The sequence below is a fragment of the Pongo abelii genome, chromosome 7 (assembly GCF_028885655.2).
Source record: "Pongo abelii isolate AG06213 chromosome 7, NHGRI_mPonAbe1-v2.0_pri, whole genome shotgun sequence".
NCBI classification, from domain to species: Eukaryota; Metazoa; Chordata; class Mammalia; order Primates; family Hominidae; genus Pongo; species Pongo abelii.
Window position 1 is genome coordinate 136,644,019 of NC_071992.2, and position 21,011 is coordinate 136,665,029.

Here is a 21,011-nt window from a genome sequence, read left to right on the forward strand (position 1 = left end):
CCCTACTAAGCTGCAAATATGAATTTAGATGGATGACAGGTTAGATAAAAAAGACACTGAAATGAAAAGTGAAGGTAGAGCTTGTTCACAAGGGACAAGAATAGTGACCGGCAAACTTGAGAAAATCTGCATGGAGAGGCATTTTTGGAATCTGTAATTGCAATTCTATACACAGGGTCTGTTTTTTAATCATTAAATGCAACACTAAATAGTCAACCAAGTAAGTGATTTTATTATTATCAACTATAACATTCAAATCAGATTACATAAAAATGGTTCTATAAAATTATATTTTAATTACAATTTCCTATTGAAGGACTATACCTTCCTGACCTTTCCCCACAGTGATTCAGCACATAAAACAGGTGCTGAACTGTAGCAGTTGTTTTACTCCATCCTGTAGGTTAGAGAAACTCATCAGAAGAAAGTTTCAATCACTTCACTGTTATTTTCTGCAATTCTTATTCTCTTATAGCCGATAATCTTCAGGTCTGAAAGAAAAAATCAACATATTTCTTCATGAATCATTATTTCGTTTTCTCCTGACTGATGAAGATTATTTTTCCAATTTAAAATAAAAATAACTGTTCACCAAGAAATAGCTACAAACACTACATCTAAATTTTTGGTGAAAAAAACAACATTAACATCAAATCTTTATAGAGTAGAACAGTTAAGTGACAACTCCAAAGTCTTTTTGAAAGTATAAATATAAGCCACCTTGTGCCTATATAAGAATGTATTTAGTAACTTAATAACTTGAATTCAATTTCTCTGTTCCATTTTTAAACACTTTCATAAAGTCCTTATTGAAAAGATTACTGTAATCTTTAAGAGTTTAAAAATCATACAAAGACATGGATTTATAGTACAAATACAAATTTTGAGTAAGTGATTTTTCTTATTTATATTATCATATGCTAAATTTAATTTTCATTATGATCCATATATAAAATAAGTGTATAAACATCAGTCCTTTAATATTTATTTACAAACATAACTGGTTTTCCTTATTTATGCAATTATAAGATTAACCACACCTGAGAGCTGCTTTCATTAGTAAATTAAAAAAAAATTTCAGAAGTATTAAATTATAACAATAGACAAAATTAAAAATAGGAAATTATAAAATGCAAACAATTTGTCCTGTTATCTTTTCAAAAGTGTATTTGTAGGTGTTGGGTTTCCATATGGAATTTTCTGAAGGAAGTTAGTAACAAACTAAACAGATATTTTGGCCAAGATGGCTGATGAGAAGCAGCTGTGGTCTGCAGCTCTCCCAGAGGAATGAAAATGGCAAGTGAATTCAGCACCTTCAAATGAAATATCCAGGTTTTCACACTGGGACTGACTAGGCGGACAACTCAACCCATGGAGAAAGAACTAAGGAAATCAGGATGGAGTGATCGCCCACCTGGGAGTGGCATGCAGCCAAAGAAACCCCCACTCCCAGCCATGGGAAGCAGTGAGTGATTGTGTCACCCCCACCTGGGAAACCATGTTTCTCTCATGGATCTTTGCAGCCTGTGGATCAGGAGATACCCTCGTGAGCCCACACCACCAGGGCCTTGGGTCCAATACACAGAGCTGTGCAGAATCTTGGCAGAGCAGTTGCTCAGGCTCACACAGAGACCCAGGAGTTTAACAGACTCTAGCCCCAGGAATCCTGGTAAGGCAGGAGATTCACCCAAAAATTCTCCGAGGAAGGGGGCTGAATCCAGGGAGCCAAGTGGTGTTGTTCTGTGGGCCCCACTTCCATGGCACCTCACAAGTTAAGCCTCACTGGATTGGAAATCCAGCCAACCAGTGCAACAGGCTGGAGACTGCCTGAGATGGACAAGTTCCTGGGGGGACTTGTCCCTTGGGCAGCTGCCATTTTCTGTGGTTAGGTCGACTCAGCCATTCTAGCCTGCCAGCTCCAAGGAGTCCACTGGACGAGGAGGAGTCGCCCACAATGCAACACAGCTGCTGTGCCAGATCACGGCCACACTGCTTCTTTAAGTGGGACCCTAATCCATCCTTCCTCACTGGGTGGGGCCTCCCTGCAGGAATTTCAACAACTCTAGCCAGGGTTATATGAACAGGACTCTGATCTCTCCCTGGGATGGAGCCCTGGGGAAAGACGGCCCCTGTTTCTGCAGTTCATTTGACACAGCCATTCCAGCCTGCCAGCTCCAGGGAGTCCAGGCAGTCCAGACAAGGAGGAGTCTACCATAATGCAGCACAGCTGCTGTGCCAGATTGTGGCTAGACTTTTTCTTTAAGTGGGACCCCGATCCATCCCTCCTCACCAGTTGGTGCCAGTGAGCACCAGCAACTCCAGGAATTTCAGCAACTCCAGCCAGGGTTATACAGACAGATCTCTGATCCCTCCCTGGGATGGAGCCCCTGGTGGGAGGGGTGGCCAACATCTAAGCAGTTCAGTCGACTCAGCCTTTCCAGACTGTTGGCTCTGGACAGTTCAAGCAGTCTGGATGGGGATGGGCTCCCCACAACGCAGCACACCTACTCTACCAAAAAGCAGCCAGACTGCTTTAAGCAGGTCCCTGATCCTGTCTCTCCTGACTGGGTGAGACCTCCCAACAGGGGTCTCCAGACACCTCCTACAGGAGTGTCTGGGCCGGCAACAGGTCAGTACCCCTCTAGGACAGAGCTCCCAAAGGAAGGAACAGGCTACCATCATTGCTGTTTTGCAGCCTTAACTGGTGATACCTCCAGGTAAGGTAAAAACTGAAACAACTAGGGTCTGGAGCAATCCCCCAGCAAACTGCAACAGTCCTACGGAAAAGTGGTCTGACTGTTAAAAGAAAAACAACAAACAAACAAAGTAACAACAACAACATCAACAAAAAAGACCCCACAAAACCCCACTGAAAGGTAAGCCACCTCAAAAATCTAAGACAGATAAGCCCACAAAGATGAGAAAGAATCAATGCAAAAACCCGGAAAACTCTAAAAGCCAGAGTGCTGCTTCTCCTCCAAATGACTGCAACACCTCTCCAGCAAGGGCACAGAAATGGGCTGAAGTTGAGATGGCTGAACTGACAGAAGTAGGCTTCAGAAGGTGAGTAATAATGAACTTCACTGAGCTAAAGGAGTGTGCCGTAACCCAATGCAAATAAGTTAAGAATCATGATAAAACAATACAGGAGCCAACAGCCAGAATAGCCAGTTTAGAGAGGAGCATTATTGACCTGATGGAGCTGAAAAACACAACATGAGAAATACATAATGCAATCACAAGTATTAATAGCAGAATAGACCAAGTATCTTTCTGAAATAAGACAGGCAGACAATTACATATATATACACACACACACACACACACACATACACACACACACACACAGAATGAAAAGGAATGAACAAAACCTCCAAGAAATATGGGACTATGTAAAAACCTATGACTAACTGGGGTACCTGAAAAAGACAAGGAGAACAGAACCAAGTTGGAAAACATACTTCAAGATTATCATCCAGGAGAACTTCCCCAACCTAGCAAGACAGGCCAAAACTCAAATTCAGGAAATCCAGAGAACCCCAGTAAGGTACTCCATGAGAAGAGCAACTTCAAGACACATAATCTTCAGATTCTCCAAGGTCAAAATAAAAGAAAAAATGTTAAGGACAGCCAGAGAGAAAGGCCAGGTCACCTATGAAGAGAAACCAGTCAGACTAACAGTGGACCTCTCAGTAGAAACCCTACCAGCCAGAAGAGATTGGGGGCCAATATTCAACATTTTTAAAGAAAAGAAATTCCAACCCAGAATTTCATGTCTGGCCAAACCAAGCTTCATAAGTGAAGAAGAAATAAGATCTTTTTCAGACAAACAAATACTGAGGGAATTCGTCACCACCAGGCCTGCCTTGCAAGAGCTCCTGAAGAAAGCATTAAATATGGAAAGGAACAACCATTAGCAGCCACTACAAAAACACACTAAAGTACATAGACCAGTGATGCTATGAAGCAACCACATAAACAAGTCTGCAAAATGACCAGCTAGCATCATGACAGGATCAAATTCATACATAACAATATTAACCTTAAATGTAAATAGGCTAAATGACCCAATTAAAAGACACAGAATGGCAAACCGGATAAAGAGTTGAGACCCATCGGTATGCTGTCTTCAAGAGACCCATCTCACGAACAAAGACAAACATAGGCTCGAAATAAAGGGATGGAGGAAAATTTACCAAGCAAATGGAAAACAGAAAAAAGCAGGGGTTACAATCCTAATTTCTTACAAAACAGACTTTAAACCAACCAAAATTAAAAAAGACAGAAGGGCATTACATAATGGTAAAGGGTTCAATTCAACAAGCATTAACTATCCTAAATATATACGCACCTAATACAGGAGCACCCAGATTCATAAAGCAAGTTCTTAGAGACCTATAAAGAGACTTAGACTCCCACATGATAATTGTGGGAGACTTTAATGCCCCACTGACAATATTTGACAGATCATCGGGACAGAAAATTAACAAAGATATTCAGGACCTGAACTCAGCTCTGGATCAAACAGACCTGATAGATATCTACAGAACCCTGCACCCCAAAACAACAGAACATACATTCTTCTCGTTGCCACATGGCATTTACTCTAAAACTGATCACAGTAAGGTAAAACACTTCTCAGCAAATGCAAAGAACTGAAATCATAACAGTCTCTCAGATCACAGCACAATCAAATTAGAACTCAAGGCTAAGAAATTCACTCAAAACCATACAACCACATGGAAACCGAACAATCTGCTCCTGAATGACTCCTGGGTCAATAATGAAATTAAGGCAGAAATCAAGGAGTTCTTTGAAACTAATGAGAATGAAGAGACAACATATCAGAATCTCTGAGACACAGCTAAAGCAGTGTTAAGAGGGAAATTTGTAGCACTAAATGCCCACAACAAAAAGCTACTTAGATCTCAAATTAACAACCTGATATCACAACAAAAAGAACTAGAGTACCAAGAGCAAACATAGCTGGCAGAAGACAAGAAATAACCAAGATCATAGTAGAACTGAAGGAGACAGAGACAAGAAAAATCCTTCAAAAAAAATCAATGAATCCAGAAGCTGGTTTTTTGGAAAATAAATAAATAAATAAATAAAATAGATAGACTGCTAGCTAGACTAATAAAGCAGAAGAGAGAGGAGAATCAGACACAATCAGAAATGATAAGGGGGTATCACTACTGACCCCACAAAAATACAAACCACCATGCAAGGATACTATAAACAGCTCTATACACATAAAGTAGAAAATCTGGAAGAAATGGATAAACTCCTAGATACATAAACCCTCCAAAGACTGAACCAAGAAGAAATTAAATCCCTGAATAGACCCATAATTCTGAAATCGAATCAGTAATAAATAGCTCACCAACCAAAAAAAAAAAAAAAACCCACAACCAGACAGATTTAGAGCTGAATTTTACCAGGGGTATAAAGAAGAGCTGGTACCATGTCTACTGAAACTATTCTAAAAAATTCAAGAGAAGGGACTCCTCTCTAACTTATTTTATGAGGCCAGCATAATCCTAATACCAAAATCTAGCAGAGGTACAACAACATAAAGAAAACTTCAGGCCAATATGCCTGATGAACATCGATGCAAAAATCCTCAATAAAACACTGGCAAACTGAATCCAGCAGCACATCAAAAAGCTTATCCACCACAATCAAGTCAGCTTCATCCCCAGGATGCAAGGTTGGTTCAACATATGCAGATCAATAAATGTAATTCATCAACATAAAAAGAACTAAAGACATAACCATATGATCAGCTCAATAGACACAGAAAAAGCCTTTGATAAAATTCAACATCCTTTCATGTTAAAAACTCTCAATAAACTAGGTATTGAAGGAACATGCCTCAAAATAGTAAGGGCCATATGTGACAAAACTACAGCCAATATCATACTGAATGGTGAAAAGCTGGAAGCATTACCCTTGAAAACCAGCAAATGACAAGGATGCCCTTTTTCACCACCCCTGTTCAACACAGTACTGGAAGCTCTGGCCAGGGCAATCAGGCAAGAGAAAGAAATAAAAGGTATTCAAATAGGGAGAGAAGTCAAATTACCTTTGTTTGCAGATGACATGACCCTATATCTAGAAAATCCCATCGTTTCATCCCAAAAGCTTCTTAAGCTGATAAGCAACTTCAGCAAAGTCTCAGGATACAAAATCAATGTGCAAAAATTGCTAGCATTCCAATACACCAACAACATGCAAGCAGAGAGCCAAATCATAAATCAACTCCCATTCACAATTGCTACAAAAGAATAAAATACCTAGGAATACAGCTAACAAGGGAAATGAAGGACCTCTTCAAGGAGAACTACAAACCACTGCTCAAGGAAATCAGAGAGGACACAAACAAATAGGAAAAACATTCCATGCTCATGGATAGGAAGAATCAGTATTGTGAAAATGTCCATACTGCCCAAAGTAATTTATAGATTCAATGCTATTCCCATTAAGCTACCATTGACATTCCTCACAGAATTAGAATAAACTATTTTAAAATTCATATAGAACCAATAAAGAGCCCAAATAGCCAAGACAATCCTAAGCAAAAAGAACAAAGCTGAAGGTACTTCGCTACCCAACTTCAAACTATACTACAAGGCTACAGTAACCAAAATCGCATGGTACTGGTACAAGAACAGACACATAGACCAATGGAACAGAATTGAGAACTCAGAAATAAGACCACATGCCTACAACTATCTGATCTTCCACAGACCTGACAAAAACAAGCAATGGAGAAAGGATTTTCTACTCAATAAATGGTGCTGGGAAAACTGGCTAGCCATATGTGGAAAACTGAAACTAGACCCCTTCCTTACACCTAATACAAAATTTAACTCAAGATGAATTAAAGACTTAAATGTAAAACCTAAAACTATAAAACCCTAGAAGAAAATCTGGGCAAAACCATTCAGGACATAGGCATGGGCAGATTTCACGACAAAAATTTCAAAAGCAATTACAACAAAAGCATAAATTGACAAATGGTATCTAATTAAACTAAAGAGCGTCTGTACAGGAAAAGAAACTAGCATCAGAGTCAACAGGCAACTCACAGAATGGGAGAAAATGTTTGTAATCTATCCATCTGACAAAGGTCTAATATCCAGCATCTACAATGAACTTAGGCAAATTTAGAAGAAAAAATAACCCCATTAAAAAGCAGGCAGGCAAAGGACATGAACAGACACTTCTTAAAAGAAGATATTCATGCGGCCAACAAACATATGAAAAAAAGCTCAACATCACTGATCATTAGAGAAATGCAAATCAAAACCACAACTGAGATACCATCTCATGCCAGTCAGAATGGAAATTATTAAAAAGTCCAGAAACAACAGATGCTGGCAAAGTTGTGGAGAAAAAGAAACACTTTTACACTGTTAGTGGGAGGGTAAATTAGTTCAACCATTGTGGAAGACAGTGTGGCAATTCCTCAAAGATCTAGAGGTAGAAATACCATTTGACCCAGCAATTCCATTTCTGGGTATATACCCAAAGGAATATAAATCATTCTATTATAAAGACAAACGCATGTGTATGTTCATTGCAGCACTATTCACAATAGCAAAGACATGGAATCAACCCAAATTCCCAGACTGGATAAAGAAAATGTGGTTCATTTACATCATGGAATACTATGCAGCCATAAAAAGAAATGAGATCACGCCCTTTGCAGGAACATGGATGGAGCTGGAAGCCATTATCCTCAGCAAACTAATGCAGGAACGGAAACCAAAACACCACATGTTCTCACGTATGGGAGCTGAAAGATGAGAATACATGGACACATGGGGTTGGGGGGAACAACGCACAATGGAGCCTGTTAGGAGGGGTTGGGGGAGGGAGAGCATCAGGAAGAATAGCTAATGGATGCTGGAGATGGGTTGATCTGTGCAGCACCTGTGTAACAAACCTGTACAACCTGCACGTGTACCCTGGAACTTAAAATAAATGTTGAAGAAAATAAATATTTTGAAAACAGCTGTAAAAATATGTAATAGTTTGAGTTCCTTTAAAAAGTAGATGACTTTGTTTGCCCCAAAACAACTTAATCTACTAGTCCTTTTCTAAATTTATAAATTTATAAATGTTTTCTGAAACTGAATACTCACAGGATGCCACATAGCCTACCTAAGAAGACTGACAGTCTACCAGCTGAGTAAAAGAACTCTACTAGAATTTTAAATTGTTTATTATTAAACTCTGAGCAACAAAGGCACTGATCTGGGAAACTAGCCACGTATGCTTTGCCATATCAGCCATCTATAACAATAAGAAGATAAACTGCAGAATTTTGTCACTTTGTTTGTGAAATCTCTATCCAAACGTAAAAACTGCATCCAAAGTCTGGGAAATAACAATCTGATGACAGCTACACGTGGCTCCAGAATATACCCTTTTCTCCTTTGGTATGTGACTCAATATACTCAAAGCAGTTCTTAGTAAAGAGACACCAGTACATTTTAAGAAACAATTTATTATCCTATCCAGCTGGTTCATATAATTACAAAAGAGGTGGTGGTAATGCAATTGGAAAGAAAGCCAAGTTAATGTCCCACAAGAAGTCTGCAACTCCACTCAATAGAATTAAATGTGTTTAGTCACAGTCACCAGTTGTTTCCACACAAAAGGTTAATTTATTTAATTGAAATGAAACGACAATACCACCTGTCAGCAGAATTTAGAAGTAACATTGAATGGTATAATCCACCACATAAAGGAATGTGGACATTGACCTCAAAGCAAATTTCCTCTTTCTCTTTTCTCTGCCTGGCAACCATGACTAATCTTTCAAAATCCACCTCAAATGTTACATTTTCTGTCAAGCTCTTCACAACAATTCCTTTCTAACACAGACTGGGCTCCTTTCTCTAGGATTGCCAGAAAGCTTAATGCATGCTTCTACTACAATGTTTCTCTAATCATACTGGCTCTTCCTTGTAAATAACACATGCTGAGTGCTCATTAGATGCCACAAAGTATAAGACTTCACATGAATTATTTTATCCTCACAACTACTTTGTAAGAAAGACACTGTTATTAATTTCATTCTACAGTGACAAAACTTAGGCTCAGAGTAGCTCAGTAACTTGGCTAAGGATACACAGCTAGGAGGTAGATGGCAGGGATCTGAGTGTAAACAATTTGACTCCAGTGCTTGCAAGCACCATTTTATTCTATATGATGCCTCTTAGGCTGCCAGTCCTTTGAAGGCAGGGTCCTGATATGATTATCTTATACTCCCAGCAGCCAGGGCAATGCCCGATACACAGTGGATGCTTAGTATATCTGAGCACAGTACAGAGTACAGTGACCCCCTTGAAAATGCCACTTCATGTGCAAATTCATCTTTAAATAATCGGGATATTTTGCAGATGGTTAATTTGCTTCCAAAGTGGGAAAAGCAGTATCATGGTCAAAGACTAGATAGTTAAGATAGTGGCACAGCTAGAAACATCAACTCATACTGGAGGCAATTAATGATACACATTAATTGTGTGGGAAAAGAGAGGTGTTTACACTAAATATGGTTTTACTTCTCTGTCTCAAACAGAAATGAAAACGAGCATACACACAACTTTTCTGTATTGCTTATTCCTTTCCACTAAAACAAAGAAATTCAAGGTAATATAAGAAAGCGGAGGAGAGGGCTATTTATGTCTGTGTTTCTCAAACTTCAGCAGGCATACAAATTGCTTGGATTCTTATGAGAATGCAGCTTCTGATTTCACTTATTCTGTGGAGGGGCTCACGATTCGGCAATCCTAACAAGCTCCCACTTGATGCATTGCTGGTTTACGGACCACATTCTAATTAGCATGGGTTCCCCTTAGACCAAAGACAGAGCTATTTATAAGACAGAGGAGCACCTTCAGTAAGAAATTACTAATACTATCTAACAGAAGGTAACACACATACTTCTTCCTAAACTAGAGATGACTCCATTTGATACACAGTATCTTTCCTGGTTCTTTTCTCCCGAATTGCAGTTCAAGCAGCTTTAGTACTCAGCAAATGTATTTAGGTTCTTTAAAAGTTGGTAACCCATATATGGTAACATTATGCAAACTAGAATTGAATTCTCAGATTATGTTGCTTACATACCCTATTTTGTGCTGAGATGACCTAATCTCTTCACTAGATTAAATAGTTTTTAAAAACAAGAAGGGTGGCATCTAGCACACTACTTTTCATACTATGAATGTTTAAATATTTGAAACTTAAATGAAATGGCTTAATCTTTTAAAAGAGGGATGACAGGTGAATGTATATTGTACATTAGCCCTACTTCTTTGTCACTATTTCATTGGAAATAACAAATTATGTAGTTTTAAAATGTGAGTTAATGTTACATAAGGTTAATATATTTGTAAATAATAACAGTATTCTAAAATAATCACAGGAAATCTTTAGAGGGATATTTCAAATGCCATTTCTGAAAGCTAACACCTGTCAATTTTTTTCATATAAATTATACAAATTTACTCCTTGACAGAAATATAAGTTGTATTTTAATGAAATTACCATGATTGTTCTTTAGACATGTAATACAAAGTATCCAAAATTGTATATATTAGAGTTGCATTAAAGCAAGGCCTGTTAAGAAAAATGTCTATTTTAGCCATAGTTAAACAAGATTTAAGTAAGCAGCAAAACCCAAAACATGAATTTATCACACTTCATGAACTGAACATCAATTTCCCTTTCAGGGAGGATATGATTCCATTCATGCATTCATTTATTCAACAAATTGACTGGTCAGGTCCTGCTGTGGGCACCGGGAATAAAGTAGTGAGCAGGACCAAGTCCTCATCTTTATAAAGCAGTTTCTAACAGTGGATTATATATGTGTGCATGTGTGTGTGTGTGTGTGTGTGTGTGTGTGTGTCATATAATTGTTATCTAATACAGCTATGATATATATTTTATATACAATTTATATATAGTATACTTATATATAAAATATATATGAAACATACACAAGCTTTGATCTTTGAAGTGAAAGACGAAAGTTTTAAACTTTCATTTACGTGCTTAAAATATACTTGGGAGATTAATGAATCATCTAAGAAATAGCTAACATAAAACTTTCTTTAATTCATTCTCTAAATTGTGCTAAACTTTCCATAGCTATCAAATGTTCTGTAACAACTATCTATTTTGCAAATACTTGTCACTAGCAAAAACTGCCTTTATACAAAGTAACTTTCGAAAATAGTATTACATTTTGGGTGAGAAAACAGAACTTTAAAAAGGCTCATCTGAGTTGTAGAAAATATTCTATGGTGCTTGTGACTGCTCAAAAACAGTTAAAATCACACCACATGCCACATCATTCTGTTTCCTATAGCAAATTCTTTACCATCCGCATCCCTATGCAAAACACTGCCTGCTACTCATTAGATGAAACAAGCAAAATACTGCTACTCATTAGGATGAAATAAACACATATCAAAAAAGCAGATTCAAATTCAGAATTCAGAAATGACAGAAGTCAAAACATTTATATTATCTTGAAAATGGAGTAATTTCTTACCTCTTAACATTAGGAAAAAACTTTTCAGAGATTTTAGTTTGTATTATAGAATGGTAGGAAAAATTTACTTGGTTGTGAATGAAACAAAACATCAAGTTATGAAGCACATGGTTTATGCTACAGTAAGATTAGTGACACTTAACATTATTGGTCCTACTTCCCAGCACTTTGGGAGGCCGAGGTGGGCGGATCATGAGGTCAAGAGATTGAGACCATCCTGGCCAACATGGTGAAACCCAGTCTCTACAAAAAAATACAAAAAATTAGCTGGGCGTGGTGGCGGGCTCCTGTAATCCCAGCTACTTGGGAGGATGAGGCAGGAGAATTGCTTGAACCCGGGAGGCGGAGGTTGCAGTGAGCTGAGATTGCGCCATTACACCACCCCAGCCTGGGCAAAAAGAGCGAAACTCTGTCTCAAACAAAACAAAACAAAAAATACATTATTGGTCCTACTAAGAATAATTTATTTTTCAAGTAAAAAAATTCCCTATTTCAGCTGTAAGTCCAGGAAATTGAGTGTAGCTTAAGTGTAATAAATCTCAAAAATATTTTTTTCTTCATCAGGTTTTATGTCTTTTCACTCTTACATAATATTTCTTAGTATAATGCTTATTCTATGAAACATTTAAAAGACTAAAATAATATTTGGATGGTGAACTAATCTTAAAAGCAATAAAAGGTCAGTTTGAGTTTTAAGTCACTTCCATTGTATGAATGAAATTATTTAGAATAAACCATTTCAGGAAATCCTGGTGACATCACATATTCTTTAAAGATGCTAGCTATACTGACAGGTAAAGTAATGGTGCCTTAATACTAATTTTCCTAGGCACTGTAGCACCATCCTGATCAGAAAAAGCTCAACATACACTTAAAAAAAAATGTTTTTTTAAATCCTTTCTTGATTATTCTTTTTTGTTTCTTCCCTTTCAGATCCAGACCTACAGATCAACATACTTTTAAATAAACTAAACCTGTAAGATTGTTGAAAATTTTTGCCAAATGATTTTTTTCAATTAAAATGAACAGAAATTGCCATTATATTCAACTACACTTTTTTAGTCAAAATCTGTATCAGCTAGGACTTATAAATGATTTGGTTTTTGTTGTTTAAATAGAAACTACTTTTTTATTTTACTAGCCAGTCCTGATCTGTTCATATCCAAAAGAACAGTACAGCTCAGAATGCCTAATTTGAGCAAAACTCAGGACTGGAAAGACTGAAGTCTATCATTGAAGTCAATGCTGAGCTGGTTGAAATAGGTAGGAAAGTTGGAAAGTAACCTTAGTCCACAAGTCCAGCTAGTAACTTCTGACTGTGAAGAGCAGCAAATTAAGTTAAATTGTGTGGAGAAAATGCCACATGACTAGACTAGAATAAAAATTATGGAAAATCTTAAAGCTGTCCAGATCCCAGCAACTTATGGGATTAGAAAAGGTAAAAATCCTTCTACATTGTCTTTAAGTCTCTGATCTGAAGCAAGTTTTATAAAGGCATAGGCAAAAATAATCTTTTTCTGAGTATTAAGTAAATCTGAAAATGGGTAGTTTTTAGGATTAACAGCTTTCATATCAGACAATATGCACTAAGCTTAAATCCGTGCTCTCTTCTAGAGCTATAGACTGAACAGGATGCTCACCAATGCTGTGCTAATGTTCCCAGCATCTGGAATCCAGCTTTTCTTTTACAGAGCTGAATGGATTACATATTGAACTCCCTAATCCTCATCCTACTTTCGAAGAGACAGTTCTGCATCAGTAATGGTTGTCCTCGTACTTCCTTGTCTTCATCCTTACCATCCATCTCTCCTTTGCAGGCATATTTCTAACAGCACACTCTAGAGTACTGAAACACCAGGAACACAGGTTTCTGTTACAAAAACCTGTTTTCAAGCATGTATTGATGCTGAAGCTTGCCATGGTTAGCTTCTCTACAAAGGTGAGAGTTTTGCTTAAAATAAGCATTTCTTACTGAATTAACATGTAAGGAAAAATAATGCAAAGCAATTCAAGTTGAATTTTTTCACATACCTAGTTTTCCCTAGGAAAAGCTCTCCTACATCATTTTGCAAAAATTGAAAATAAAGTTTAAAATGATCCGTTTTATTTGTAGACTACATTTTGAAACATTTCCATTACAATGAGCATGATTAATTTCCATGATTATTGGGGTTGTGAAATGTGTTGGCAAAACTGCAATAATCATGTAACAATTGATAGTATTAAAATAAATTGACCATTTTAAAGCTACAATCTTAAGCAACAGAGATGTGAAGAAAAGATAGTGCTATTTTTTTCTTTTAAAGAAAAAAGAAAAAAATATCTAAGTATAAACCCCACAGTCACCATTTGCACATTGCAAATACATACCTGCTTTGTACAGTCAAGAAATATAAAATAAACTTCATATTTTCACAAAATTTATGTATCCATGATTTATGTAAAATATACTAATACACCAAGAATATCCACTAACTTAAGAAGTGAGATGAATGGGCAATAGTACCCATAGTACATATAAAATGGCTTTTAGTTTTAAAAAAGTATAGTTTTGTCATAAATATCAATTTCATTCCTTATCTCCTACCATAGCTTAAAAATGACAATAACTAATGACTGAACAACTAACAACTAGCAAAAGAAAACCTAATGTATGCTGAAACTAGGCCTGAAAGAATATAATCTTTGAAGATGATTTAAAATAATTTAAATAAAATCCCAACAATGCTAGCTTTCAATTAAGATTAAAGCAATTTTGTTAATCATCTACTGGGTTCAAAGCTCTTTGATAATTGTTTCTGCTGCTCAAAAGCTTTTAGTCTCTAATAGAAAAGTTAATAAACTTATATTTAACCAAATATTAATAACAGTTCAAATTATAAGATGTACATTCTAATATTATAAACATATTTTAAGTTTTATTACTAGGGCAGCAAACACCAAAGCAAGCTATTTTTGTGGCTATCTACTTGTGGCGCAATGCAGGTACATTTGTTTCAGTCAAGTCTCTGCAGATTCACCATCAGATTTATCTTAAACAAATTCCAGTTACTACATTCCAAAGGAAGATTATATTCTTGGCTTAGCTATGTTGGGTAGAACAAAAGCATATCTTAAGCAAGGTCCTCCTCTAAAAGGAGAAAGAATTTTTTTTCTAATAAAGGCAATCCTTTAATAATAAAAACCTCATGTTCCATGAATTGAACTGCATGGCATATCAAATATTTTAATTCTAATTTTAAGTATATAATATTTAATAGAACTTTATAAAATGGCATAGTCCAATAACTAAAATAGCATAGTCCAATAATGTAGACACTAGCCAAATGAAGGTAGCGTAATTTTATTTACTAACATGTAATTTTATTTACTAAAATTACATCAAATAAAAAATTCAGTTCCTTAGTCACATTAGCCACAGTGCAAGGGCTCAAGAGCCACACGTCAACAGTAGCTAATGTATTTGAAGCTCAAATAGAGAGTTACCTCCCTCCCTCCATCCCTCCCTCCTTGCTTCCTTTCTCTTTTTTTTTTTTTTTTTTGAGATGGAGTTTTGCTCTTGTCGCGCAGGCTGGAGTGCAATGGTGTGATCTCGGCAACCTCCGCCTCCCGGGTTCAAACAATTCTCCTGCCTCAGCCTCCAGAGTAGCTGGGATTACAGGTGCCCATATGTGGTGATATCCAGCTAGTTTTTTTTGTATTTTTATTAGAGATGGGGTTTCACCATGTTGGCCAGGCTAGTCTTGAACTACTGACCTTAGGTGATCCACCGCACCAGGCTTCCCTCTCCCTCTCCTCCCTCTCCCACTCCCTCTCCCTCCCCCTCTCTCGACAAGTCTTGCTCTGTTGTTCAGGCTGGAGTGCAGTGGCATGATCATGGCTCACTGCAGCTGCAAACTCCTGGGCTCAAGAAATCCTCCTGCTTCAGACTCCCAAGTAGCTGGAACTACAGGTGTGTGCCAACACACCTGGCTAATTTTTTTGTTTTTTGTTTTTGTAGAGACAGGGTCTTGCCATCTTGCCCAGGCCGGTCTTGAACTCCTGGACTCAAGAGGTCCTCCTGCCTTGGCCTCCCAAAGTGCTAGGATTATAGGCATGAGCCACCATGCCTGGCTGAGAGTTGTTTTCATCATTGCAGAAAGTTCTACTCAAGAACCTTGAAGTAAATGATCATCTATTTTCTAGACAAGCTTTTGGTTAATCCAAAAATGACTATATTTTTCCTGGTCACACGCTTTTCATGTAATAAAGACTAACTGGACTTGATGTCAGCTCAAATGTGCAGGGAGAAAGAAATATAGAATGATTTATATTAAATGACTAGTACACCTATACTATCCGTATGTTTCAGTATACGTATACCTATTTTACTATTTTGAAAATACAAGTTAACATATGCGTGTGACTATTTATGAGGAAAAATCACAACCTTAATAAAGCATAAAGGAAAACCTAGTGTCTAATGCATATTCCTGCCTCAGGGAAATCTGGAATGAAAAGAGAGGGCAGGAAAATCCATTCCCAGAGTAGTAACTAAAAAATACATCAAGTGGCTCTAAGTTTCTCTAAAAGTCTCCTTAAAAATAGCTACAGAAAAGCCCTTTCTAATTCTATTAATAAAATGAAGGCACTCAGGCACTTTCTAATTTGTTTCAAAAGAAAGCAGAAATCATTCAGCAGAATGAGAATTTTGGTCAGTACTCTGACTATAATAACACTAAATATAATTTGTGAATTATTATATTAGTGTGGTGTCAGTTTAACTGATTTAGAATACACTTTAGAATATTCATGAAATATGACTTCAAGTGTATAATATGTATTTGCACATACATGACTTAACAGCACCTTTGTTATTTCTAATTTAAAAAAAAAGAGTACCACACCCCTCTTGGTCAGGAATATAAATTCATTTATGATGGTGTTTCTGTAAGAAAATCAGATACATATTTACAGAACTGTTATAGGAAGGTAACCTGTCAAAACTTCAATACAACTTAAAATGTTTTTAGTATATAACTTACCAAAGCTGAATATTTTCAAACTACATCAACTTAAGTACATTTACAATAAAACTCTACACTAGCAAGCATGTTAAAATGGTATAGAATTTGCAATAGCAAAAAAATTCTCCTATTAAAAACTTAGTCAACACTTCAAGTGTGCTAAGTTGCTCACTTATTCCTTCCAGCAATTCTCAGAAGTACGGACTGGCTCTAATTTACAACTGAAGAAATTGAGTTGAGATGGAGAAACTAAGGCACAAAATGACAGATGACTTACTTAAGGTTATAGAGTCAGCTACTATAGAGGCAAGATTTGAACCTTGGTTTGGGTTTTTCTAAAACTTAAGCTATTCATGACAATTTCACAATTAATTTTTAGGGAAAGAGCTCATGTCTTCATTCTTTCAAAAACACTTACTGAGTGCCCATTATGCGCCAAGTACTATTTCTAAGTGTTTCTAAGTATTTCTAAGATGTAAATGTTGAACCAGACAATGTCCCTGCCCCTTTGAAGCTGACATGCCAATGCAAGAAGGGGCATTCCAGCAGAGTTAGGAGCATGACCCAGCAGCTAGTCACTCAGGCTTGAATCCCTAACATACCATTTATAACTATGTGATATTAGTCAAGTTACTTTATCTCTCTGTGCCCATATTTTCTCATTTAAAAAATAAAAATAAAAATAAAAATTGTGCTGACTCACTAGATTGCTCTGAGGATTAGTAGATTAATACATGTAAAGCACACAATAAATGCTTTATTAGTGCTTGCTATTTTTATTATTGCCATGAGTGTAGAGAGACAAATAATAGACATGCATATAAATGAGAGTACAGTAGATAGTGATAAATGCTGTGAAAAAAATGAAAAGTGGTCTTTGCTTCATATTCTCTAGAGATTCTTTCCTAAAGTCACTTATAAAAGCTGATAAAAGTCTTAATTAATTTATTCAATAAATACTGGCTGAGTGTCTATTTAATTTGTCCAGCACCACGCTCGGTGCTAAATAAGACAAACATGTAGCTCCCTCATGAAGTCTAGCAAGAAAGACAGATAGTAAACAGATAATCACACAAATATATAATTAGAGTAAATCAGTAAATGGAAGTGTACAATGAGAACCCATAATGAGAGCCTAACCCGGTTCAAAGATTACAGGAAGGACTGCCTGAGGAAGTTACACTTAAATGCTTCATCATCGGGATAGCCCTGGCAAAAAAGCCTAGAAACAACTAGATGGGAGAAAGAATGTTACATCTTAGCAGCTTTACGGCCTTAGGTAGAGGAAACTGTACAGAGGAGAGCAAAAAGTATTTTTTTATTTTGTTTTTCTTTTTGGACCAAGACAACAAGTATCCAAAATTAATGACTTATCATTAGATAATATTTTTAACTTATGAAACAATGTGGAAAACTGAGAATCATTACGTTTTAGATTAATAACAATTCATATATCATTCCTAAAGACGACCATCAGTCCAAGGAAGGTCAACCCAAACAAAATACTTGATCATTACAGGAACCTATGAACATCCTCGCACTTATCTAGCAAGGTCTTAATGCTTAAAAATTTTTGGTTCTAATACCTACATCTAGAGTTTATTTGTAGGTAGTAGCTGCTGAGTTCCTAGGGGAGCAAAAAAATGAGTTCACTCTTCCCACCCTCAAGGATCTTATTTAATCATATGGTTGAGGAAACAGAGGATATCAAAAGAAAAAAAAAGACAAGAAGAAGGGAAACACTTACGGAGTCCACAATCTTGGGAAGGCGTCTATCTCTTCTTGTGTGTACTCATCTAGACGTTTAGGTATTTTTCGTGGTTGAGGAAGCTCCTCTACTAAATTCTTAAGAATATCTTCTGGAATATCCTACATTAAAAAAAAATTTAGACTTAATTTTCTTAAAATATCTTTCTTAGCAATAAATTACTAATACTTTATAAGTGTTAAAAAATAAGCAAAAGAATGTTCGTAGAATAAGGAAAACATAAAATATTTAAAATAAAAACCTTATAAAAATTCCCCAAAAGTACATTAGGTTAATAATACAAGTAATCTCATTATAATAAGATACCTATTTTTTAAAATGTGCTGTTTATTTCCCTCTTTTCAATTGCAAAAAAGACACTGCCATGGCTCATTCTCATGCTTTCTCATCTGACAAGTATATGTACTGGGTCTACCGGGTTTAGTGCCACTACCTTTCAATCAGTGCTCCAACTGTGGCCAGAAAAAAATTTGAAAATGAAAATCTTTGAGTCATTTATTTATCTAAGAAACATTTATTGAACTTCTAAGAACCAAAAATTGTGCTAGGTGCTGGCCATATAAAGGAAAATAAAAAGATCACGCCTTCTAAAGGCTTATAATTTTTAAAAAGTCACCTCTCAGCTTAAAATTTTTCAGGATAAAGCTCTAACTCCTTTGCTAAATTTGCTTAGCTAGACAGTGTCGTTACCACTAGTCCACCTCTCCAGTGTCACTCTCCACAGACACACCCATGGTTTCTGACTAATCAACCTCCTCAACCTTTCATGTGTTGCTCTAGACTCAAATCATGATATCTTTATTAATTGTATTCCCCTGACCAGGACCACTTTCCCCCTATTATATATCCAATATTCAGAGAAATGAAGAGAAGAGTTGGAAGATTGACCTGCCAACAGTAGACAGAATGAACTGCAGTGGAGAAAAGCTGGAGACAATAACAGTTAAGTGGCTGTTTCAGTAATCAAGGTAAGATTTTTTAAAGTTTGAGTTTAGATACTGAAAGGCACATCAAAGAGTAAAGCACATATCTAAGACATTTTAAAAGAAGAAAGCATTGGAATTAGACAGACTAAGGAGGAATGATAAAATGAAGAGTGTGGGTAACCAAAAGAATGAACATTTATATTGTACTCATGATGCAGAAATAAGGCAGCTGGGAGAATGAACTGTATTGTGAGACTGGATGATAAATTAATTTTGGGAACTCTATTTAAATAATGGTAAGATATCAGTATGGAAGTGTCTTATAGGCATTCTTATAAGAAGAGTAGATATAATTCCCTCTTCTCATTATAGTATGTGTACAGGAATTTTCGATAAAAGGATTATCACACAGTAAATTACAGCTCTCTGCAGAGTGCACTATTACAAGCGGGAATCCAATATCTGGCCAAGGACATGGCATCAAATAAGGCATCACTTTGACCAATTCTTAAGACATGTTGTCTTAAGACATATTGTCTTAAGAATCAGGATAAAATTTTACAACTTTAGGATCACAGAGCTCTACTGTCCTGTAAGCTTGTTCTAAAACCCAGTATAGCAAAATATTTATAATATTTTAAGCAATTTAAATGAATTTGAAAAATTGTGGTTTGGATAGGCTGGGTCACTATCAACATATAGAAAACACAATAGATACTATTGGTAATGTGCTTCTTCACTGAAAAGTATTTAACAATATTTAACATCCTTTCTCCTATTGTTATCACTTCCTCAGTATATTCAAATCTGCACAATAATTACAGAGTCAGGGCAAGCAGAGGATGCCTGGACATATAAAAGATTGTTGGTGATACTTATTTTTTACTTATTGAAGGCGCCTACCTGTCAGATATTTCCAAAGATGTATAAATATTTCATACTTCTTTGGAAAGCCAGTATAAAATTCCCTAGATCAGTTGTAAAGACAATTTCAAAAAGCTGCCAAGTGCTCTCTCAGCATAGAGCACGTGGAACACAGTGGCTTCCTAGCAAATGTTTGCTGAATGGAATAGAATTTTGAATAGAATGAGCCAAATTTCTTTACTATTAGAGGATTCTACTGAATGGTTAAAATCAATGCAAAATGAGGAATCAAAAGTTTTTGATTAGGCATTACACATGAAATCAGGAAGAGGGAGAAGTATCTCCTTTAATGTGCATACAGAGAAGGTAACCCATGAATGCTAACTAAATGTGTTTATGGAGATTTAAGAGTTCTCTTTGGCCGGGCACGGTGGCTCACACCTGTAATCCCAGCACTTTGGGAGGCAGAGGCGAGCGGATCACGAGATCAGGAGATCGAGACCATCCTGGCTAACACGGTGAAACCCCGTCTCTACTAAAAATACAAAAAATTAGCCGGGCGTGGTGGCAGGTGCCTGTAGTCCCAGCTACTTGGGAGGCTGAGGCAGGAGAATGGCGTGAACCCAGGAGGTGGAGCTTGCAGTAAGCCCAGATTGCGCCACTGCACTCCAGCCTGGGCGACAGAGCAAGACTCCGTCTCAAAAAAAAAAATTAGATAAATAAAGAGTTCTCTTCACAGAGAAGTGGTTAACCTAAGGGCAAATGAGGGAGAGAACAAGAGCAACAAACAGAAACAGGGGTCAAGTGATCACTGTTTTTGCAACTTTTTACTTTAGAAAAATTTAAATTTACAGAAAAGTTGTGACAAT

The 21,011-nt window shown here is 36.6% G+C and overlaps 1 protein-coding gene across 1 annotated transcript in view; it reads right to left on the reverse strand.

Annotated features, from left to right (window-relative positions):
- Nucleotides 1-209: 209 nt before the first annotated feature.
- MRPL13 (mitochondrial ribosomal protein L13) overlaps nt 210-21,011 on the reverse strand; it is a 49,405-nt gene continuing 28,603 nt past the window's right edge. The window contains exons 6-7 of the mRNA XM_024250976.3: nt 18,332-18,453; nt 210-491 (exon numbers count right to left, since the gene is read on the reverse strand). Of these exons, the coding sequence (XP_024106744.2) occupies nt 470-491; nt 18,332-18,453 (144 nt within the window). The 3' untranslated portion in view covers nt 210-469. The remainder of the gene's footprint in view (nt 492-18,331; nt 18,454-21,011) is intronic.